Genomic DNA, 25,933 nt, shown 5'->3' with positions numbered 1-25,933 from the left:
CTATTTTTGAGACAGAGTCACTGCAGCATTGACCTCCCAGACTCAAGTGATCCTTCCACCTCTGCCTCTGGAGTAGCTGGGACCAAGGCACACACCACCACACTCAGCTAATTTTTTTGTTTTTCTTTTTTGTAGAGATGGGGTTATGTTATGTTGTCTAGGCTGGTCTTGAACTCCTGGGCTCAAGCAACCTTCCCTCCTAAAGTGCTGGGATTATAGGTGTCAGCCACCACACCTGGCTAAGGCAACGCTTGAGCAACAGCAAATGCAGAAACACATTTCTACAAATGCAAAAGAATTTTTTATGTCTCCATTTTGTTTGAAAACTCAAAAATCATTTCTCTAAGTTGAATTCAGCTATGCTATCTACAACAGTATTTCCTAGTGTAAATTTACTGGCCTTTTGGGCAGAATAATTCTCCAATTTGGGATTGTCTCATGCACTGTACTTTTAAACCCAGCACTAAATGATTGTCCCTACCCCTGGTTATCACGACAAGGAAAATCTGGCCTCATTCACTTACCCTAAGGTAGTGTTACTGGCCCCAGTTAAAAAATCACTAATGTAGGGGTATAGACTCATAGTATATACTATGAGAATTTCTCCTTTCAATATCATTTTAAAAATCCAGAGTCTAAGACCTTTATATTATTAGAAAACATAATAAAAAGGAATAATAATAATAAGGCAATAAGGAATCAGGAATAAGATAAGGAAACAGCCTCAGGATGGTCATATAGCATTCATAAGGCTAAATAAAATATTTTTGTGATTCACTAACTTCATATTTTAAATAAGTGCACATGAAATGGTTCCAAATCACATGCATGCAAAATGGCAGACATGCTATAAGACACAATACATTATGTGGTGACATTTTATAAGGCCCAATAATAAGAGTGAGAGAAAAAGAAAACGTATTGGCATATTTCTGTTTTTAATCATTAGGTTCTGTTTAACTACAACGAGGGGAAAATAAATATTATCAAGATATTTATCTTTTACTCTGCAAATGTTTGAAATATTTCTTAGTATTGATATCTTTATTTTTTTTTTTTTGAGATAAGGTCTCATGCTGTTGTCCAAGCTGGAGTGCAGTGATGTGATTACAGCTCAATGCAGCCTCGACCTCTATAGAATTGGGTGATTCTCCCACCTCTGCCTCCTGAGCAGCTGAACCTACAGGCATGCACCACCATGCCTGGTTAAGTTTTATGTATTTTATAGAGATGGGGGTTTCACAATTTTGCCCTGTCTTGTCTTGAACTTCTGGTCCCAAGTGATCCATCCCACTCAGCCTTCCAAAGTACTGAGATTACAGGTATAAGCCACTGTGGCCAGCTGATATCTAAGTTTTTGAGCAAGGAATGGTGCTAGGTGCTGTGACCTGTGTTCTCACCAAATGTATACAAAAAAAGAACTAGTGACTTTAAAACCATATGGGTTATAAGTGAAAAGAAAACAGTACAGACGATAATTGCTTAAAGACTTCAGGATACTCTTTGCTGGAATAATGGAGAAAGGCTCCACTGTGGAGGTGAGAGTTGAGGGCTCCTTACCTGGTGATACAAAAAGCAGGAGGAACAGTCACCAGAGCTGGGGGAAGAAACTATGCAAGACTGAGAAATGCAAAAGGCAAGTAAGAGGTGCAGTGGAATGTATATTGTATGGGGAATGGCTAACCTAAATGAGTAGCAGAGACTGAATGATAGGCTGAGCGGCAGACCACAAACTGAAGAATGTGAATCTTACTCTGCTGGTAATGGAGGGCTACTGATGATCTTGAGTACTAGTAGAATGATATAATAAACAATTTGTGGGGGAAGGAAGGGTTGAGTGAAGTATGAAAAGAAATATTTATATTAATGAATAAAATATATACCTGAAATGGCTTATCTGATTTTCTAAAAGGGAAGAAAGTCTCTCTTTTATCTCCTCAAATCTTTCTTTTTCTTCCACTGAAACAGTCCCAATTCCATCAGGCCTGAAAAAAGAAAAAAGAAGTATCAATAATTTATATTGATAGAGCATTTACTTTTATATATTTTGTACATTTATATATTTTTCAAAAAAGCAAATAAGGAAAAGGCATATCAGTTCACTGTATACATATTAATTGTGTTTACTGTGAAAATTTACTGGAAATATTTGCAGCCATTTGCTTTATATTTTGACTTAGAATGAATGGAATGGAATTATTCCCTTTTAGACAGCCTTCAAGGTAAAAGATTACAATAAATACTTTCCAGATCTACCAAAAACAATGAGTAGTCCCTGAAAATGTCCATGAAAAGTGATTTAAAGTAGTACCAAACATTTGACCAGCTAAGTGAAATCCACTGAATGAAAATATTATTAAAAAATAATGAATGTAAGATAAAGTCTTAACTGCTTCTCTTCCAAATAATAATTCAGCTAACATAGAACTGGAGATTTAATTATTGTAAGAAATATAGAAATTTTGGATACATGTAGAAGTTCACTGCTCTCTTTTTGTTTGGTTAAATATGTGGGCATATGAACAAAATATTAGAATTCAAATATACAGGAAAGAAAGAAAGAAAGCTTATTTCTTTTCAAGATATTTTTGTTTAAATATTCCTGTAAAATCAATGTGAGTTTCATTAGAATTTTACAAATTAGTTATAAAGATTGAAAAGAAATCTTATTTTACTAAGATTAGGATTAAAAATATAAAATATATCAAATAACAGAAATTTGGAATTTAATCTGTATCAATTTAGGTATCTGATTAAATAGCAATCACTGAAAATTTTGAATATATAAATCTTAACTGTCTCTATTAATGCAGAGGAAAAACATATGAATCTCATATTAAATTCAAAGCCTGTTTATATATCTTAACAACAAAATAAGCCTTTTGCATTTGATAATTAACACCAATCATTTCCCAACTCTTTGTTTGTTTGTTTATTTATTTGAGATGGAGTTTTGCTATTGTTGCCCAGGCTGGAGTGCAATGGCATGATCTCGGCTCACTGCAACCTCTGCCTCCTGGGGTTCAAACCATTCTCCCACCTCAGTCTCCCAAGTAGCTGGGATTATAGGCACCTGCCACCATACCCGGCTAATTTTTGTATTTTTTGTAGAGATGGGGTTTCACCATATTCATCAGGCCGGTCGGGAACTCCTGACCTCAGGTGATCAGCCCGCCTTGGCTTCCCAAAGTGCTAGGATTACATGTGCACTCTAAAGATTATATTTTAATTCCCAAAGACTTGTGCATTTATCATTCCAATGTACTAATTTTAATGGTTATGTATAAAATAGGTAGAAACAAGAATTATTGAAAACAGAGAAAAATGAATGCTTAAAATAACTTTCCTAATAAGATTTTTATTTGTTCCTTTTTATATATATACATAAAGTCATATGTGTCTGTGTGTATATGTTTGAAGCTTGTTAACTAGTCAATTAGGATGAAAGCAATTAATTTTAAACTTATACCTGAATTATACTGACATAATGACCTTTCAGTCAAATCGACGTTATCACTTAAGTACAAGAGATTTTTTTCCAATATAGCATACATAATTTTTACTTCAGAGACTCACATTATGCTGGAAATTTATGCTTTAAAAACATTCCATATAATATTTTATTTCTAAAGAGGAGAACATTATTTACATTATTTAATTTCACATGCAGAATAATATATCAATCATATTTATTCCATCTGCATGCATTTTGAATGTTAACTATGAAAAAAATAATGGCCAAATATTAGTCTTTCAAGTATTTTTAGGAAGGAGAAAAAGTCTAATGCATAAATTATAAGGCAGTGAACTATGAGCTAATCCTAATGTTTTATATTAATTTAATAATGGATTTTTCATATTACTTTAAAATCAATTTCCATTGAGCGAATGTTAATACAAAACACAGACTGTAACCTATGAATAAGCATTGACAATAATTACAAAAGTTCAACTGGAAAATTCTCTATAAACCATTAATTTGGGAATTTGGGTATTCAGATAAAAACTATACCTAAATTACATTATTATGTAGACAGCAATAAAAACTTATACCATAAAGTTATGAGTGATTATTTCACTGAATCTGTCTATGCAAACTTGATAGAAAGGGCAAATAACTTATCTTTATTATTCTGCTGATTGATATAATCCTTTGGCTTAGCTACCTGGCAGACACCGTGTGATTAAATATGAGTAAACTTTGCTATTTGGTTCAACTGTCAAATGAGATTGTCATCCTCAGTGACAGTGTAAGTTGTCCTATCATATTAGACTTGACTGTAGCACATTGCCTGCTCTACAGAATGGAGCCAGGGGGTCAGGTGATGACAAGTGAGAAAGGTAAGTCAGGGGAAGCTCACTTGTGTTAACCTTCACTAAGAAAAGACTGTTATATAGAGTGAAGGACTACCATTTTACTGAATTTATCACTACATCAGGTACAAATCTGACAGGTTAAATACTATGTTTAGCAATTTGGACTTGCCTTTATTTACACATCCTTGTTTTAGTATATATATCTGACTAAGTACTGAATGGTAGGCAGATGAAGCAGCCTTCTATATCTAAATTATTGGTAACAAATGGTAACTTTGCAGTAGTCAAGTCTAAAGGCAAGAGTTCCTCCTACAATAATTCTTCCCAATAAATGCAAATACTTCCCATGTCATCAACATCTTGTCACTGTTATTATTAAAATAAACATAATGATTAACACTTAGAGAATTTTAAATATGTGTCTGGTATTTTGTACTGATTATTTTATATGCAGAATAACACATCAAGTTCACAGCAATCCTGTCTCCTTTCCAAAAGAGAAGGCTGCTGAGGCTCAGAGAGGTTAGGTTAATTCCCCAAGGTCACACAGCTGGGAAATGCAGGAGCCTGCATTTGAACCTAGGTCTCTTGCCCTTCAAAGATGATGCTTTTATCCTTACTCTCTTCCTGCTATATTTTGACGGAAAAAAATAAGGAGCAATAGAACCCTGATTAAACCATGAAAACTATATTTGAAAAGCAATAATGGAGTATTTTGAATATCCTTACTTACATTAGACGTTTTCCACCTGACTTGTCTAAAGTGCAGACCTTAAAAACCAATGAAATTTAAAATAAAATGCTTACCATTGAATCAGCAAGGCAGGTAAAGAATACCCTAAGAAAGGAAGTCCTAAAACTTGCTATTTCATACATTATAAAGCATGTTTTCACAAAAGCCTTGAGAAAATTTTTATATTTATTTTTTTCTTTGAGACAGAGTCTTGCTCTGTTGCCCAGGCTGGAGTGCTGGGGTGTGGTCTTGGCTCACTGCAACCTCTGCCTCAGCCTCCAAGTAGCTGGGATTACAGGCATTTGCCACCATGCCCAGCTAATTTTTTGTATTTTTAGTAGAGACGGGATTTCACCATGTTGGCCAGGCTAGTCTCGAACTCCTGACCTCATGATCCACCTGCCTTGGCCTCCCAAAGTACTGGGATTACGGGCATGAGCCACCATGCCCTGCCAGAGAGAAATTTAAACCAGTTATATTTTATGAATGTTTGTTTAGTAGACCTAGAGTAAATGAGATTTAAAAATTATAGTTTCTATGAGCTCAGTTTAGAAATTCATTTCTGCCAGCTCTAACTTCAAAACATACCCAGAACCTGACCTTCCCCCACTATATCTACCTCTGATCCGCTGATCCCACACACCATCAGCTTATCCCTGAATACGCAGGCAGCCTCCTTGCTCTTTCCCAGTGCTTTCTTTGTCAGATAACTGACCACACACTATTCTGAGCCTCTTCATGAGTCATTATTACAGTACTCCTTGACTCAAAATCCTGTAATGGTGGCACACAAGGTAAAAGCCAAAGCCTTTACAATGGTCTACATCACCTATGAGGCCTGCTTCCCACAATCTGACCTTATCTACCCCATGACTTGCCCTTTTCCCCTCCTCTCAAGCCATGCTATCCTCCTAGGTAGTCTTCAAACGCACGAAGCAAGCTCCAGCCCAAAGGCCTTTGCAAGTGCTGCTGCTTCTGCCTGAGAACACTTTCTCTAGGTGTACACAAACACACATATGTGCACACATGCACACCTGGCTTGCTCACTCCCTTTCTTCTGGCCTCTATTTACATGATTTGGGATTAGTGAGATCATCTCCAACCATCTTATATGAAGGTGTATTTCCCATTCCCATAGACCTTTTTATCAATATGCTTTATTGATGGCCATTGTGCATATGGCTGCCATCTAACATGATATTTTTACCTATTTGTTTACTGTCTGCTTCCTTTGTGATGTATCTCTAGTGCTAGAACACCAGCTGGCATATTGTTTATATTTAATGCATATATGCTGAGGAAAAAAATGAGTGATATATACAATATAAATATTACTTAAGATGATAAGAATTCATGAATTAGTAATACGACAAATTATTACTGCTTATTAACAGGGTATAAATTATTTGGATCATTTTTATATTTAATTTAATTAATGAATTAATTTTGAGATGGAATCTACCTCTGTCACCCAGGCTGGAGTGCAGTGGCACAATTTCAGCTCACTGCAACCTCTGTCTCCCAGGTTCAGGCTATTCTCCTGCCTTAGCCTCCCGAGTAGCTGGGATTACAGAAGCGTGCCACCACACCTGGCTAATTTCGTATTTTTAGTAGAGACAAGGTTTCATCAAGTCGGCCAAGCTGATCTTGAAGTCCTGGCCTCAGGTGATCCACCCACCTCAGCCTCCTAAAGTGCTGGGATTACAGGCATGAGCCACCATGCCCGGCTTGGAATCTTTTATTATATGATAGTTGGCAAAACAGAAAATTTTGTGAAAAGCAAACAGAAGCAGGAACTGTAGTTAAGTACACTGGGTAAAGAGATCTCTAATTAAAGTTAGTATGTATTTACACTTAGCAGAAAAATATCTTGTGTTTAGTTCTACTTTAATAGTAAAATAATTTACTTTAAATCTCAAGAATAGAACTTTTCTCCTTAGATATAAGTAAACATAATACCACTTTGACATTGATAAAGGGCCTGTTAAAATGTGGTTATTTAAAATTCTAACATAAAAGACCAATTTTCTCATTCAAATATTAAGTGGTACTTAACTCTATGATGATAATTAAATATTAAAGTGGTTCTGATGAGAATAAAGAGTATTCTCACGTACCAAGATGTGATGTTCTCATTTTTTTCTGGGGCCTATAGTTATTGAAGTTACATGATTTCAATAAAAGTAGGGTGCTCTGTGAAAAAGGCTATACATACCAACAAATTCTAAAATACAGATTAAAAGTAGATATACTTCTTTTAATTATATATAAAGTGAAACAACTTATGACATAAAACTTCTATCTGGTCTTAAACGATAAGTAAGTAAACACCAAACGCAGCTGTGTCTGTGTTAATTTACTTCAAGGAATCTTAAAAAACAGAATTTGTACAACAGAACCTTCTGCCACTGAGGCCTCATCTTAACATCTGCCTGTAGGTCACATTCTGTTTTCGGAGAAGCCATCACACACAAGTACATCCCCCCTCAAGCTGCATATACGTTTGCACATAAACACACACAATACTTTTTGAAAGGGAGATTCATCCAAAAAACAGTTGATAAGGCCTCTATATACAAATTTTCTTAAATTTCTCCATGAATTAAGCAATTTTATAATTTGTGCTATTCACAAATCTGACAGATTACTGAATTCTAAAACAAACGCAAAAACTTATATATATATATATATATAATATATATACACATATAATATATATATATATACACATTATATATATATATAAAACATCCTGTCATGATTATTAATTCCTCCTGTGATAAGTGTGACTTGTAATAAGCTCTAAACTGAAAAAAAAAATTTTTAAAGGAAAAGTCGGGAATGAGAGGAATATAGAGCATTACAAATCCTAATCCATTTTCTATTATTTCTGATGGCTTCTGGGGTAGAACAAATTAAAAATTGAGTTTCTGTAAAGGTAAATAATAACTACACTACAGGGTAAGAAGTATCTTAAGAGAAAAAGGGTATAAAACTGGGCTGTAGAATCAGGCATTTGAGCAGAAGAAAGAATATCAACGAGGAAATCTGCTTATTCACATCTGTGCAAACCTACTGCTTTACTTCCCTCGTTTGAACAGTTTGTATTCACACATTTTATAGTTCCCTTTTCCAGTATAATGAAAGACTTCAGAAGTTTGTAACACCAATAAAAACTAATTTGGCATGTTTAATATCCATTCCTTTGGAGTAAATTTGAGTAAAGATGAATTAATGACTATTAACATTTTCCAAAAGATGTTATAAGGAATAATGACCCTTAGGGGTGCCCAAATATTTTGTAAACAATGCAAATTAAACAACCCTTTTGGAGGTTCACAGAACAATCACAGCATATGAAGGGGTCTGAGAAGCCTCACAGTAAAGAAATCTGTTTAACTCTATTTAAACAGCACTTTCAAAATTATTTGGTCATATATACCCACAATTCCTACTTCAAATTCATTATTTAGTGTGGATGAACATCCGTTCTATTACTTAATGAAAATGATAACATATTCTAGAGTTATTTTTTTTTCAGTCACTTTTATCACCTGGACAGTTTCTAGACACCTGAGGGATAAATGTGTCCTTGGCTTTATAATCTCTAGGACTCTGCATATTGCCTCTTCCATATAATCTATAGGACTCTGCATATTGCCTGATATAGAGTACTTAGCTAGCTTGTGGGTTGAATAAAGACACCAGGATTAACACCATATAGCAAAGTGTGGTTAAATTAACAAGATGTTAAATTAAGTTAATGTGGTTAAATTAATTTTTAAATGCTCCCCCACCCCATCTCCAACTCATCACGCAAGTTTGTCCTGGAAGTCTGGTGGTTTGTTGTAAAAGATTATTTCACAAGCAATGCATGGGCAAATGACAAAATACATGGTGCTTTTGAGTTTCTTATACGCTTCTTTTCACCTGCTCTGCTATGAGGAATGCATGACATCTTGGCTTCCTCTAGGGAAAGTGAGAAGGGTAAGGACACCTAGAGGGTGGTATTTCTGAATTGTCAATTCTGCCTGCAGCACAGCAGGTAAAAGTCACTTTGCACTTCGTGTATTTCCTACCAATATCCATTTGTGAACAGAATGGAAAGGAGAGGATGTCACAGCACGAGAATAAGAAATGACGAAAGATGATGAGGAAGAAAACAATAATCTCTTCTTTTTTGTTTCCTAACCTGTCATCTATTGTTTGAATCAAATGATGTATCATTTGGATGGTCATATATTACAAATATATGACTCAGTGTCCTTTCACTGCCCCTCTAATTTTAAATATCCAGAAGAAGAAATTGTGTGTCTACATGATCATTGAGATTAAAAAAACAGATTTTCTATGAGAAAATATTTTAGAAGATGAATTTCTGAAACATGTTCTTATGTTTTTACAAACACTCCTCACTTCCTTGTCTGAATTTTACACTGCATTCTATCTCCTTGGATGTTTATTTTAAAAAGAGTAGATACCACTGTGGTGGTATCTGACTCTGACTCTGATCAGACTGATCTAACTGGTGGTATGTATCAATCATCTGACTCTATAAAGACGTAAGACCTTATTACTTAGTTTTTGTGTTAGGGTGGTGATAAATAGGCCAAGGACCAAAAAGTGCTTGATAACTGGAATCTCCTGGGACCAAACACACAAATAAGAAAACTTTCTTGAACTAATCCGAACTGAAATCATTGCTATACATAATTCTAGAACTCAAGAGAAACAAATCCCAAGAGGAATTTAATACAAAAGTAAAGAGATTTGGTACAGAGTTTCTCCGACCTAAATATCACCCTCTGCTCTACATTTAATATTTTTTAAAAACAACATATATTGTCACTAAAGAACTTCATATATATCATAATATGAGGAGAAAAATTTGGAAAAATAAAGACCAAAATGAAAATTTCCTATGAATATGCCAATTAGCAAGAACTGAAATACTTTATAAATATAATTATAATTTATTTCTATACATCTATAGACATATCGTACATTCTGACTCATTTTATTCTTTTAATAAACTGTAAACTTTTAAAATATGATACAAATATTCTAATTTATAATGAAATAATTATATTTTAATATATAGATGTGCCATGATTTATTAATCCAATTTTCCATTATTTAGAAATGTAGGCATCTTTCCTCTATTTTTTGCCATCACAATAGTGCTTCAATAATTAATTTTATATATTTTTAACTCATATCCAATTGTTTTCTTAGGATAAATTTCTAAAGGTGTATTGCTATGTTAAATGCAGGATATTTTCAGGTATTCAATACATACTGCAAAGTTGCTTTTTTAGAAAGCACTTATCAGCTTACATTTTGACCTGCTGTGCATGAAACTATTAATTTCCCTGCAACCTCACCAACTGTAGTCTTTATCATTTGTTATAATCATTTTCAATTTCATATACTAAAAAGAGAATCTGTTTTAATATATTAATTTCTATGATGTAAAATGATGCTATCTTGCTGGTGAGGTAGGGCCCTTATCATGTGCCATAAAAATAATTGCAGTTGATTAATTTAAAAACATTTAATCGTAAACTTAAGAAGGTCCATAATATGTCCTCTATAAAATTTGTAAACAGATGGCCCAATGTCATTCATTTATTTATTCAATCAATATTCATGGAGCACTTGGTCAGGTCATGGGATATAATATAAGGAAAACAGAAATGGTTTCTGCCCCAATAGAGTTTATAGTAGGAAAATACACACAAAATAAAAATTAGACAACAAGTATACAATTACATTTAAGAAGGGCAAAAGTATAAAGATCTGATCTAGTTTGCAGTGTCAGAGAAGGATTCAGTTTGGAAATGATATTTAACCTGAAACATGATAAATGGGCAAAAGTTATCTAGGTGAAATCTGAGGCAGAGGGCAGTTTGAGGAGGCACCCAGGGTGTTCTCCACAGAGATGTTCAAATAATTTTTTAAATGCAAATTTTATCATGTGACTTCTGCTTCCAGTATGGTGAACTAACTTGATACTCCCAAATCCTTATTCACTACAAAACACCTTACTGCATAAGCCACTGTAATTGTATGTTAAATGTTTTACAGCACTTAGAAGAAAGTAAAATAATTCTCCCAAGGATAAGAGAACAACAACAAAAAATGAACCTGATGAAAGCAGAGCAGCGGTGAATGTGAACAACATGGCTGCCTTCCTGGTAAATACCGATACTGTGAGAGCTTTACAGCCGTGTTCAAGGGAATGGATCACTGGGCCACAGACCTAATTTGGATGGCTGCTAAGCCAGAGATGCCTGCATAAAAATGGGATCCTTGAATGGGCTATAGGATCAGTGAAAGGACAGTGCACTCCCTAACATCAAGAAAAAACAAGAATAAGTCGTCTTCAGAAGGAAGCATTCTCAGTCCAGGCCTTATAAGAATTCCCACAGATTAATCTCAAGTATAAATGTTACTACAAAAAAAAAAAAATGCTAGTTGTATTAAAAAACAAACAAACAAACAAACAAGTGACCTTGGCAAAAATGTTGGCAGAAACAGTAAAAAGTTCAGTTATTTGAACAATAATATGAAATAATTATAAAAGATCTAAGGAAACAAAAAATGGAATCAAACCAAGAAAAGAATAAGAGATATTCAGAAGTAATCAAACAGCATTCAAAAAGAGTCAAATAGAATTTAGCAGGACTAAAGAATTTGTTAATTGAAATTAACAACTCAGTAAGTGTGTAAAAAAGTGGATGTCTCAGCTGAAGAGAGAACTGAAGAAGTAGAGTAAGGGTTGGCAAACGATGGCCCATCACCTGCTTTTGTCAATATAATTTTGTTGGGACAAATCACACTCATTCATTTATACATTGTCCATGACCTTCTGCACTGCAATGGCAGAGTTGTATGGTTGTAACACAGACTATATGGTCAAAAATAGCTACAATATTTTGTATAGTTACAAAGCCCAAAGTAGCTGTCATGTTTACTGTAGAGCCCTTCACAATATTAGCCAACTCCTTAACTAGAAGACAGAATTTAAAACATTACGTAGGATGCAGCTGAAAAAATTAGTAGACAGAATACACGTTACAGACATTAAGAGATGTAGAAGAAAAACTGCCTAGGAACATGAGTAATTGGAGTTTCAGATGAGAAGAAAAAGACTGTGGAAGAGACAGCATTTAAAGAGATACTGCTACTCCAGAACTGATGACAAATATAAATCTTTATATTCCAATTAGGGTAAATAAAAAGAAATTCACAGTTATCCAATATCATGGTGGGTAGATAAGAAATTCATATATGCCCCAATCAGAATAAATTAAAAGAAACCCATACAAAGACATTTTATAGTGCACTTACAAAACACAAAACAACAAAATAATCTTTTTTTAAAAAAAGCATCCAGAGGAAGAAGAGGAATCATTCTCAAAAGACTAGAATTTGTATTGCCAAGGGCCTTCTTAACAGCCAAAAGAAAATCAGAAGAAAATGAGTATCTTAAAAGTACTAAGATAAAATAACCATCAACATAGCATTGTATATCTAGCAAAACTTTCTTTGAAAAAATAGGAAGAAACAAAGCAAATTCCCAGTAACAATTCACAGTGTATAGAAGTCCATTTATAGAAAATTCCAAAGAACATTGTTTAGAAAAAAGGAAAATCATTTCTAAATTTAAGCAAGTACTGAGTATAAAATAATAAAAATAATATTTAATTTATAAGATTAGGAAAAAAAAGGATAAGAATAAAATACCACAAAATTTAAGCATGTAAGCCAGAAAGGGAATGACCAGCGGGTAATACTCTAAGGATTTTGAACTATCTAGGAGGATAAATTTGCTGATTAGCATAAGACTTTAAAATTTCAGCAACATGCCTGGTACATTTCAAATGTAATTGTTTGAAAATATAAACTGTTAGAAAAAAATAGAATTAAAATAACTTCAATGAAACAAAAAATATGCCAATAAAAAAGGAAAGAAAAAGTTATAGAACACGAGCCAAAAAGGAAAGCCTAGAATAAAATGGTAGAAATGGATTTACTTTTATTAATATGTGATTTATTTTTATCAATTACATGATAAATTTAAGTGGACCAAACTAATTAAAAGATAGAAATAGTCATATTGGAAAATTAAATCAAAATTTAGTTTACTATTATAAAACACACTAAAATACAAGAACATAGAAAGGTTAACCATATGAAAAAACATATCAGACAAACACTCATCAAAAGAAAGCTACATTAATAATCACCTACATATAATGCAAAAATCATTTTTAGTTATGATGAGCATCATTAAATGATGATGATAATGTCCATCCACCAGGAATACCTAACAATCTTAAGCTTGAATACAGAACAGACTTGGTCCAGGCACAGTGGCACATTCCTATAATCCCAGCAATTTGGGAGGCCAAGGAGTTTCAGCCCAGGAGTTTGAGACCAGCCTGGGTGACAGAATGAGATCTTGTCTTAATGACGACAACAACAACAACAACAACAACAACAAAACACTCAAAAACCAACCTCAAAGTATACAAAACAAAAATTTTCAGAAATAGGAAGCAAAACCACCATTACAGTGGTAGATTACCACTCATCTTGGTCACAACCCCACAGATCAAACAGGCAACAATCAGTAAGAGTTTAGAATATCTTGACCACACAAATCCTGTTTGCACTACATAGCTAAAGAAGTGACAGAAAACATTTATAATATTTGACACATACTTGGCCACAGAGGAAATCTTAACGTTATAAAGAAATGGTATCATACAGATCACGTTCTCTAAACACAAAGGAATTAGGTAAGAAATCAGTTCTCAAGAAAATAACCAAAAAGCTTTACATTCTTAGATTTTAAAATGTACTTACAAATAATCTTGTGTCAAAAAATTATGATGAAAAGTTACAATTACTTAGAATGAATTTTAATCAAATAGTGCATAATACAAGCAGAATTTAGTGGAAAGTTACAACCCCAAACTCAGAAAAGCAAAGCTGACAAGTACTGAGTTAAACATCTAATGTAAGAAGTTAGGAAAGATGACACAATCTCACTGAAGGTAGGAGAAAAAGCTGCTTTCCTACTGATCTTTGGAAAACAGTGTTTTGACTGGGAACTGAAAGGTTTTATAGACAAGTGTTATAGCCTAGTTGGCGAATTCCAAAACTGTTCTGCATGTAGTTCAGGGGTTGGGTTGAACAATTTGTAAATGGATGGTGGAATTAAGAGTTCTCACTGTTGAAAAGATAAGTTAAAGATAAGGAAGAAAAGGATGCTGAAATGAAAGTTGTTGCCCTGGATTCCCGTTGGAGACGTCTGTATGAACTCATGGATTATCATACATCATATACCACCTAGCTCTGTCCACTGAGAGGGCCTGGAAGCCATGACATTCCAGCAGAAATGACCATACATGTCACCTAGATTTTGGTTTCTAAATACCATTATCTAACAACAACAACAACAGCAGCAGCAGCAGAGCTTTTTGAAGAACTGATTAATTCTTGGGCTGGAGTAGGGAAAATAAAAGATGAACTTGCAGCATGTCAGATTACCATAAACCTAAGAAAGTGCTAAAAAACCAAATGGGTTGGGCATATCAAAGGGAGCCAGTATAAAAGAGCTTTCAATGGCTATAGCAGGAACAATCTGAGCAACAAAGTATTAAGTATATTAGATTGTATCCCAAGGTATAAAGCAACTGTACATGAATCTATATGGATATAAACAAATGGTTAAATAAATTGGTAAGAAGAGGCAAATATTCCTTACACAAGAATTCTGAATAATGTATGCAGATAGTTCTCCTTCTAGGAGGTGGGGTTCATTTCATCTCCTCTTCAGTGTGTGTTGGACTTAGCGATTTTCTTCAAAATAGAATATAAAAAAATAAAAATAATATCTTTACAGTAGAGAAACGTGACAAACACTACCAGGATGCAACATGAATACTATGTACTCCTTGATAGACTGTGATGAAAAGGGTATTTTGTCTCTTTACAGAAACCCATAATCTCAGGCTAATCATGAAAATGTCAGGCAAACCCAAATTGAGGGACATTTGATAAAACAACAACAACAACAAAAAACTAAGAAACTGTCACAATCATGACAGTTAAGTGCAATTTGGTATCCTGAATTGAATCTTGGAACAGATGTCTAGTAGTGGTTAACACTAGTGTGCCAGTGTTGATTTCTTAGTTTTGACAAATATATGACAATAACATTACAGGAAATGGAAATATAAAAACTCTATGCACTCTCTTAGTAACCTTTCTGTAATCTAAACTTATTCTAAAATAAAAAGTATACTTAAAAAAAAAATCGAGTTAAAGCCAAAATTTGCTCATTTGAAAAGACCAATAAACTTGATGGATTAAAAAAAAAAAAAAAAAAGAGAGAGAGAGAGAGAGAGAGAGAGAGAGAGAAGGTAAAAATAAACAATATTATAATGAGGAAGGAGGGAATTGTAGATTGAGCAAAAAAAATACAAAAAAAAAACCTTGAACAACTTAATATCAATACATTTAATAACTTAAATGAAAGTTACTATTTATTAGAAAATCATAACTTGTCCAAACAGATTAAAGAATAAGCAGAAAGCCTGAATACTTCTATAGCTACAATACATAACTAATACAACAGTTAAAAATCTTTCCACAAATAAATCCCCAAGCCCAGATGGTTTAAAACAGGAGTCCCCAACAGCCAAGCTGTGGACTGGTATCAGTCAATGGCCTGTTTGGAACTGGGCCACACAGCAGGAGGTGAGCAACAGGCAAGCGAGTACTGCCTGACCTCCACTCTTGTCAGATTAGTGGTGGCCCTAGATTCTCACAGGAACCTGAACCCTATCATGAATGGTGCATGCAAGTATGTGGTCCTTATGAGAATCTAGCTAATGCTTGATGATCTGAGGTGGAACAGTTTCATTCCAAAACCATCCCTCACCCTACTGCTCTGCCCCATCAGTGGAAAAATTGTCTTCTATGCAATGGGTCACTGGTGCCAAAAAGATTGGGGATGGCTGGTTTAAAAGATGAGTTACTAGTAAACTTTAATAAGCCATTCAAGTCTTATGCAGAGCAACTGGAAAAGCTCTCCAGTTCATTTAACATAGATATAATAACCTGATACCCAATCCTGGCAAAACCAGTATGAGGAAGTAAAATAACAAGCCAATTTTGTACATCAACATAGATCTAAAACTACCAAACTACAGTGGCAATGGTAGTGGTAAATGGCACATATGTACGCATATAGCTTTCTTTGATTGTTTCTACTTAACAGTATCACATACTTGTTTTGAAAAACTTACTGTGTTAACAATGATACAGTGATCCAACTCGAGACCCAAAAACTCTGTCCCATATCTAACTACTGATGAAAAGAAGGCTCTAAAGGTATGACGTTTAAGAAAAACTATGTCAAGGTGTGGCTCTTGTTTCTGTTCATGGTTAATCTGACATAGTCTAACACATACTAAAAAATTTTGTTTGTCTTGTCTCTTCCCCAGACCTTTAGTAGGCTGTTTTATTTAATATCTCTGAAAAATCCACAAGTTGCCTGGTTTGAATGGAAGGTGTGGAAGGAAGACAGGAAATTAATTAGCAACTATTTCCCAAATTGTAGTCTGCCTACTTACTTACCCTAGAGGATGGGGTTCTTGGCTCCTGCTTTTAGCTGTGTTTGCCACTGCCCCCTGGGGCCTACAATGTTTTCCAGCAACAGGGGAGTGGTATGCAGGGAGGTCCCAGAACTTCAGTACGGATTTTCCCCATGATCATGGATAGTAGATGAGGTGACGCTATCTACTATCAGTGTTCTTCCAGTCTCATTCTCCGGATTGAAACTTGTCTGTGGTATGTTGTCATAACAAAACTCACCGGAGTACTGCAGTGTTTCACAGAACAATCCCCAAAAGCTCATTTAGCTAATATACTGCATATAAAATATTACTACATGCAATTTAAGCAATATTTCATCATTTACAAAGTACTTACAGAATGTTATTTGACCTATTTGAAACCACATTGAGTAGGTAGCAATGACGTTATTACTAACAAGGTATACATGGAAAACTGAGGTCTAGACAGGTTAAAACCAATTGCTCAAAGTCAGGTAGCTCATCAGCAGAAGAACCAGAATAGGAACACAGATGTTCTGATTCCTAACTCAGAGATATTTCCAACACGCGGAGTCTCTCCCTTCCCTCCTTTTTTTTTTCCTCTGGTTTGTCCATTTTTGTTTTGCTTTGAAAGGCACAATTATCTTGCTTCACTACTGAACTTGAGGTTGGGTGAGTATAGATATTGCTAGGAAAGTCTGATTAAGATAGATTTAGGGTTGTTCTATCATTTTTGATAAAATTTAAAAAATCCTCTAGTAATATTTGAAATATACTTCTCAATACCCATCCCTTCTGCCTTTGCTCATTTGGCACATGGCATGAAACCTGTCATATCAGGTACATTACCTAAGAATAACCTTGCTTATGACTTTTCATTTGGTTGCTCACCTGCCCCAAAAGTGTCTCCATTTACAACATGTGTGTCATTTATACTTAATTTCTCTATAGTCACATATCCAAGACTAAAATTAAGTGAACAGTTTTGATGATCCTATTTGATGCAATTATCTGTGGTTTTTCTCAAAAAATGCATCACAGTCTCTAAAATTACAGATAGGAAGTTTGAGACATAATTTCTGAAGTGACAGTCAAGGAGAAATGTTAGCATCTATGGAGACAGAGGTATTATGATATGATGATTTGACTGATGCCCGAATCTGCAGAAAATTAAGATTATTTTATATGTGAAACTCAAGTCATGTTGTACTCCTGTGCCCTGTACTTGAAAGCAAACACATCTGAGCTGGCCTTTGTCAGGCATGCAGCAGCTCTAAGACGGCCCTGCGAAACTGTAGAGGAGTCAGTGAATACACTGTATTTCTTACATTAAATTGGGACATAAAAGCCATTTTGTGTTGCTGCTTCAGTTTCTCCACCCTCAGCCTGACTTACAAAACCAAGATGTATAACCACACATATCAACCTAGAACTTTGCCCTATGATGTATTGTCTCTGAAAGCCTCTTTTCTCCTTCCTGTCAGTCCTCAGCAGCACTAGGGCTGAATGAGTGGTCGTGTTATTCACTGATGTGTGTGGCTATCATCCTGCATGAGTGGGTCTGTTTCTGTCCTTGACTCACTTTTTCTTCCTTCCTTTCTTTTTCTCTCTCTTCCTCAGTCTCAGTACCAGCCAGACCTTTTCTGTTTAACTCTATTCTTTTATTTCTGAAACACTCAGAGTGCTATTCAGAGATGTATCTGTACGGAAAGAACACACCTAGAGAGCTCAACACTGTGCAATAGGATGTACTCCCTGAAAAATTTCAAATCCAGACAGCACTGTTGTCCTTCACTTCAGTCAATAACAAAAGCGAACCTATTCTCCTTTTGAATTTATGACAGAGATAGCTCAGGTAATGAGCAAAATGACTCTCTGAATATGTGTCTTGACAGATGTAAAAATGACCATAAAAAAAGACTATGGCAAACACTGCAGAAAAGTCAGATTTGACATTGACAGTATTTTCAAACAAAAGTCTGTATAAATATCAGATGCTGCAGATATGAATGAGAGAAGCACATTCTCACAAGGGGAGGTTGCCAAAACCTGAATATTCCTTTAGCAAATAAATTAGGAGTATAATTACATACACATTGAAATATTTCTATTTAGCATGAGGAACAGTCCGAACTACATATTTTTTACATTTTTCTTCTTCTCACAATGTATATCCTCTTGGGTTAAGTGGCAAAGGAAAGTATATTAGAATAGTAAGAGTAATTAATACTGATAATATTTTATAATTATGTAGTACCTTCATATTAGTATTTGGCCCTTTTATATGAGTTTCAGAAAAGTTAAGTGATTTGCTGAACATGGGCCAGTTTACAAATTTCAGAGCCAGGATTCGAGTAAAGATCTTTGCCTCTTTCTGGTCTTTCACTGTGGCAGCATAGTATTTCTGAACAACATCTGTTGGACTCTAAACATCACAGGAAACATCATAACTTTCAGATTATCTTGGATAATTTCTATCCTAAACTGAGGTTCAAATTTCTCTCAACCCTATACTTCTTCTTTTCTTCTTCTTCTTATACTATATGACACCTCAATGCTGAATCAGAGACTGATTCAAATTTCTATTCTAAAATACTACCAGAGATACTTGAATATGTACATAGTTTAATCTTTGGGAAAATGGATTTCATGTGCAATATTAAAGATAATATATGCATAAACATATAAACATACCTTGAATTACACATTACAGAGTATCATTATAAAGAAAACAATAGTTTTAAAGAATAAAAGTAACTATGGCAACCTACAGAGTCAAATCAGGCTGCCTCCCAGGCAGCAGCAGTAGCCCCTAGTTGCCTCAGTAACTTTCCATTACAATGTGTCTCAAACACATATATTTTGAGGCACATTAGCTGAATTCCCTACTTAATGTTCTCAATTTAATTTTACCTTTCTGTGCTGATGAATAAAATAATCTGATTACACAATTTGCTTTCGGTTTGTCTCACTGAAACCTTTTCATCCTCTTGCATTTCAGAGAGCTACTTGATGCCGGAATCTCTATTTTTTTTATATCCATTAGTGAGAAGGAATTGAGACAGAGTCAGGAGACAAGAGACAGTTTTAGTAAAACAGTTCCTGAGTATCAACAGTTAGCCACCCTGACTGACTCCTGTACCCCCACATTTTCTAAGTGTAGAGGGTTGAGTGGAGACAGAAGAAAAAAACTACTAAAATCAGCAACATCTTCCTAGTTTCAAATCAAGGCTGGACTCCAAAATAAAGTGAAAACCTAAATAGATTCTGAGACGAGGATCGATTTTATTTTATTGTAGGCTGAGAAATGGTAGCATTGGGGACTTCAACAAATATTTATTGTTTACCTACAATATGCGATATAGTGTTTTAAGGTATGTGGAGGATAATAGGTGAAAGAGACTGATTTTTGCCTTTAAAATATGATCTAGTAGAACAGAAGCAGGTATGTGTGTGTCTCTCTGTGTGTAGTTTTTTCTTTTTGTTTATTTATTTGTTTATTTATTTATTTATTTTTTTTAAAGATGGGGTTTCACCATGTTGGTCAGGCTGGTCTTGAACTCCCGACCTCAGCTGATATGCCCGCCTCGGCCTCCAAAGTGCTTGGATTACAGATGTGAGCCACCACACATGGCCTAAATAAAGGTTTTATTGGTCAGTTTGGGTGAGTAACAAATTGACACACCCCCAGTTCACTATTCCATATATCCAAGTCCCTAAGGTGGCAAGAGGAGAAGCTAAGCTTATTGATGGTGAGCAAGTGGGTGGGAGGTGGAAAGGACTTGAAGGCCTCTGCGGGTTAACAAGGCGACTGGGAAAAAGTAGCATATGTACTTGCAGGGCCCAGGCTGAGCAGCAATGTGTGAGAGCTGGAAGTGGAAACATACAACATGTGTGCACTAATAAATGTGTGTATGTGCACACATACACCTGACTATACTCAGTGTGCATACCCCTAGATGTACATAGATACATGTACAAACATGTCTTCGTACATTTTGTGTATACAAAGTGTGGGTACATGCCTTTGTGTGTATCTCAGGCCATATATATATATATATGTATATATATATATATATATATATATATATATATATATACAGATAAAAAGTTCTTAGTGTCTGAATGAGTTAACATAAGTCTTCTAAGATGAGTTTTGTGATATTTGACTTTTTAAAACTGGAAAAAAGAAAAACATGGAGAATAAACAGGTTTTCTGGAGTAAAATTAAGTGGAGATAAAACTGGGAGATGGAACAGGATAATGGGAAAATGTTGATGCTATCACTTGGAATCTATTTTTAATTTAATAACAAAAAATCACTTAAGCTTTCTGAAAAAGTGTGTGGTAAAAGTTAATCTATAATTTTTTTGACTGATTGGTAGAATACTACAGAAAAAAAAAGGTAGTAGATACATAAATTCAGATACACAGGCAAGAAAAAAATGAAGGTCAGAATTACGTTAAACAATGGAAATGTAAAAAAGAGAATGTTAAGGGTTACTATGGGAAGAGAATACTGATGTTCGCAAATTGGAGATTGGAAGGAAAAGAAAAAAGATGACTAAAGACTTAATGGGCCATTAATAGAAGAAATATTAACACAAATATTAAGTTATTCATTCATCAAATATGTATTGAGCAAGAGTAAGAGAAAGGGAGCAATATGGATAGATTTGCTGGAGTGCAGTGGCACAATTTTGACTTTGCAACCTCTGCCTCCTGGGTTCAAGTGATTTTTGTTCCTCGGCCTCCTGAATAGCTGACATTACAGACATGTACCACTACGCCTGGCTTAATAGAGAAGAGGTTTCACGCAGTTGGCCAGGCTGGTCTCAAACTCCTGGCCTCAGGTGATCCACCTTCCTTCACCTCTCAAAGTGCTAGGATTACAGGCATGAGCCACTACACCCCACGTGATATAGACAGATTTTTAAGCTCAGAGATACATAGTTGTGGAGGCCAACAGTAGGCAATTTTTTTTCCATCTTGGTAAAGCAAGAGTACTTGTTCCTAAAGTGTGGATTAGAAAAGGGCCTAAGAAGAGACTCTACATACACCCCACTATTTATATTGTTTTATCAGAGAAAATTTATTCCACAGAGGAAAAGCCATGATCATTAGTTACACACAGACCTATCAACACATCCTACCCAGGCACATGTATGCATTACCACAGGAATCATAGGGATACTTAAGGCTGTTCAGACCTACTACTAGTTGGTATATAAGAACTAAAAGCAGTTTCTAATCTCATAGATATTTTTTCTTTCTCTCTCTCTCCTTTCTCTCTTTGTCTCTCTCTCCCTCTCTCTCTTTCAAGTGGCGTTACCAGCAAAAAGAAACATAAAGTGTAGCCCACCTAAATCAACAGCATACTGATGCACATTTTTTTCTCTGTCATTTTTTTCCCTGTAAGAAGTGTTTGCTATTTAAAATCTGTTACTAGATGATAATAGCAAAGCACATTTTTCTCTCTTTTCCATAGTCAACCCCATACATTTCACTTTGTATTTGCAAGTAAAAATACCTGTTGCCGTGCACATGAGAGGCACAGAATGCAAAGCTGTAATGGAGCAGGGTAGGGTCAATGACAGCACCATTTTCTGAATGTTCCATCAGTTCTGTAAGGTAGCAGAGATGTCTGTGACAGCCTCTTACACCATAACGGGCACAGTACTCATCTAACACAAAGACTTGGCCGGGGCTAAACCAACCCTGCAAAGTAGGAAAAGAATAGATATATATTCTTTCTATACTAAGATTTGCTTTCCTGAAGGCACTTTTGGGCCTTATAAACAGAAGCTGCATGAAAGTATCTTGACATTTATTACATTAGTGGTACATTTCATGTTATTTTCAGAAGAGATAATATCATGAAGTGTTAAACTGATTTGGGACACTGGTGACCTAATGCTATTCTCTCTTTACTGTCACAGCAAGGCATGGGTAACTTGTGCTTCCCCACTATCATTCAAAATTAGCCACATTTATTTATAGGATCTAAATGATCACACACAAAGATTTCACTCCAAAAATTTCACTCTCTTTATGAGTCAATTAAAAAGAGAATAAGAAAGAAAACATTATAGATGAAATTTCCTACTCACCAAAAGTTTCATAAAGTGAACCAAAAGAAAACGTCATCAAGTCTAGCAGCAGTATACATGCACTATTTGGGAACTTAAATACCTGGGATATTTTTCTCATTTTGTTTGTCTTCCTATGACTAACCTAACAGAGTTAGTGCTTTGTATTAGCAGTTTCTGTTCCTCCTGAAATGAGATGTTAGATGTATGTGTGTGCATGCCACCTGAACACAATAGGCAGTTTATGTGGCTAAACCTAGAGGACAGGGTTAGGTGGAGCTGGCTTATAAAACATCTTGATGAATTATATGGATTTACATAGATTAACTTAATAAAATAGGGAAGTATAGAGAGCTTTAAAAAGGAGCAGGGTAATCATGTAAGAGAAAGAAAAGAATAATGAGAAAAAGGTGAGAGGAATAAAGGAAAGGAGGAAGAAAAGAAAAGGAGGAAGAGAAGAACCATCATGCATGGTAGTTATATGGTTTCCATGTCACAGATAAATAAGATAAAGCTCAGGGATGTTAAGTGAATTGTCCGAGACCACACTGCAAATCAGCTATTGAGCCAAGATTTATATTTACAGTCATCAGACTTCAAACACTTTCTAAGCAAGTCATACTCACTCCCCTCTAGGTGCAGCGGAAGACCTTGTAGCACTTTCCTCAGACTCCATATTACACTTGGGGTCATCAACAAAATCAAAACTTTTGATAACTGAATAATATCTTTGAGTCGAATCCAAGAGGACACTATGTGTTTGTCCATGAAAAGACAGAATAGGATTTTGAAAGGATTTGTTTTACTCTCCATGTGATTGTAAAGTTTGAGTTGGATCAAGATGAAATTATACTAAATAAACAATCCATAAATGAATTAATGAACTGTTAGGGTGAGCATGGCAATAAGTTGTTTCACTTTTTCTTATCTGAAGTATCTTTAGTGGGGGAGGGCATTTTGTCTGAAATCTTATTTTAAAGATAATGTGACTTTATTGCATGAAGTTACAGGTTGAGCATCCCTAATTAAAAAGTCCCAGATCTGGAATACTCCAAAATTCAAAATATTTGAGTACTTCCATGATGCTGTTAAATCAAGTTTAGCCTAAAGTTGCCTCCTTACATATTTTCAGTTCAGCCTAAAGGTTTAACTGTACATCATGAATTGTAAACTAAATGGAACCTATAAACAGACTGTAGTCTACTATTGTGCCAATCACTGAGTTTGGGCCAATCAAAGGTGGCCAACTTTTCAAACTGTGTTCAAATAAGGCAAATGCTGAGCTGTAACCAATCTGGCTGTTTCTGTACCTCACTTCCGTTTTCTGTACATCACTTTCCTTTTTCTGTCTAAAAAGCTGCTTCTACCGTGTGGCTGCACTGGAGTCTCTGAACCTACACTGGCTTGGGAGGCTGCCTGATTCATGAATTCTTCTTTGCCCAATTAAGCTTGGTTAAACTTAATTTGGCTAAGGTTTTTCTTTAAACAATGCTCAAAGAAAATTGATTTTGGATTTTTAGATTAAGGATGCTCACCTTGCATATAAAATGCAAATATTTTAAAATCTGAAGAAAATTCAATATCTGAAACACTTCTGGTCCCAAGCATTTTAGATAAGAAATATTCAACCTGTACTATGCTCAGTGTCCAAGAGATTAAACTGGTGATAGAAATAGGCATATTCTGGCTGTAAAAATTTCAGATGAATTGCTATTAACAACATAAATGCTTGGAAAAACACACATAGTTCTTAGGTTATAAAGTTTAGTCCCCATATTCTGAAGTGTCAAGCATTCCTTTTAAATAAATTATACTTCATATCCTAAATTTTGGCTACAATTTCAACACATACCAAGAAAGAGTTTACTCAGTTTAATTGACTCCTTTCCTTTTGTCAAGGAATTCAAGTTATATTTTGGATGGCTAGATGAAACTAAAACTAAAACTTTCCTGTCATATTTTCAATTCCACTCTTTCTCTCCCCTGACACTTAGTTTATCCTTATAAGAGCAAAAGAAAGAAATGTGAGGTGTCAACATCTGAGGAACAGAACTTCAACTTTAACATGTCTGTACAGGTGTAAGTCCTGTAACAGAGGCTTTAAAAAGTCTTCATTTAAAGCCTTCCCTTTTCACTGAGCCTTCTTTAAAGGGACTTACAAACCACAGTTTAGCATCTATTTGAGTCTATTCTCCTGTCTATTGAGTGGCACAGCAGTGGTCTTCAAGTGTATAATTTTCAAATTGGGAAGCAATCGATTGGAATCCTTTATCCTTCAGTCCAACTACCATTACTAAATGAGTCAGGGATAAAATTGCTACTTTGTGACAAATATTTCTCACTTTCTAAAATCTTTTATTTCAACCTATAGGGGACTAGATAGATAGACTTGTACTCACCAAGCAAGAATAGGAATCATTCAGTCTGTGATCCAAAGTCTGCCTCTGGAGTATTCTAAAAAGGAAGGCATGATCAAGCTTGCAGGGGTTTGCAGAAATAAACTCATCCATGCCATGTTTCTGAAAACGATCTCCATCTGTAAATTAGGGTATAGTATATTTACTTTTCAGGCTTAATGATGGACAGATACAGGTTGTAAAGAACAAAAAATGTATGACTCATAACAGAAGATTACCTTTTATCACATAAAATATGATGCCAAGAATTCAGCATATTAACATAAATGGGAAACTTTTTGAAGCCTAAGTAAAAACGACAGTGAAAAATCTACAAATTATTTACAATGAAGTAATTCTGTTTCCATTCAAAGCTATTGCTAATATCCATCAGAGGAATAATCTTATTTTCCAACATTGAGAAAAGTTATATTTAAGTCTACATTTACTGATGGAATTGACTAGAAAAGAAGTAAGGTCTATTAATAAAAAACAGCAACGATGGCCAGAAGACTGCTTTCCAAATGGCAAACTAGGGCAGAAATGAACACACACGCTTCAGCTGGATCACTTCCAGTCTTCTTTTTGTATGGAGCTTTTAATGGGACCATCCTTAATGTAAAAATGGCAATGAGCGCTCTCAAGCTTCAAGTTTAAGAGACATAAAAAAGGGAGCATCATGTTTGTGCAAATATGCAGACAAAGCATAATGTCCCAAATGGCACTTCAAAGGCCCAAATTTATTGTTCTTTACAGATTGCATAT

At 34.9% G+C, this 25,933-nt stretch overlaps 1 protein-coding gene across 9 annotated transcripts in view; it reads right to left on the bottom strand.

Moving 5' to 3' along the window:
• Positions 1 to 25,933, bottom strand: part of CADPS2 (calcium dependent secretion activator 2) — a 577,926-nt gene that overhangs the window by 149,695 nt on the left and 402,298 nt on the right. For all 9 annotated transcript variants that reach the window (XM_074379141.1, XM_039472830.2, XM_074379140.1 and 6 more), the window contains exons 12-14: positions 25,172 to 25,308; positions 22,214 to 22,401; positions 1,884 to 1,985 (exon numbers count right to left, since the gene is read on the bottom strand). In XM_074379141.1, the coding sequence (XP_074235242.1) occupies positions 1,884 to 1,985; positions 22,214 to 22,401; positions 25,172 to 25,308 (427 nt within the window). The remainder of the gene's footprint in view (positions 1 to 1,883; positions 1,986 to 22,213; positions 22,402 to 25,171; positions 25,309 to 25,933) is intronic.

Source organism: Saimiri boliviensis, chromosome 10, assembly GCF_048565385.1.
Source record: "Saimiri boliviensis isolate mSaiBol1 chromosome 10, mSaiBol1.pri, whole genome shotgun sequence".
In the NCBI taxonomy this organism is placed as follows: Eukaryota; Metazoa; Chordata; class Mammalia; order Primates; family Cebidae; genus Saimiri; species Saimiri boliviensis.
Note: the sequence above shows the minus strand (reverse complement) of the source record. Positions and strands in the feature narration are given on the sequence as shown.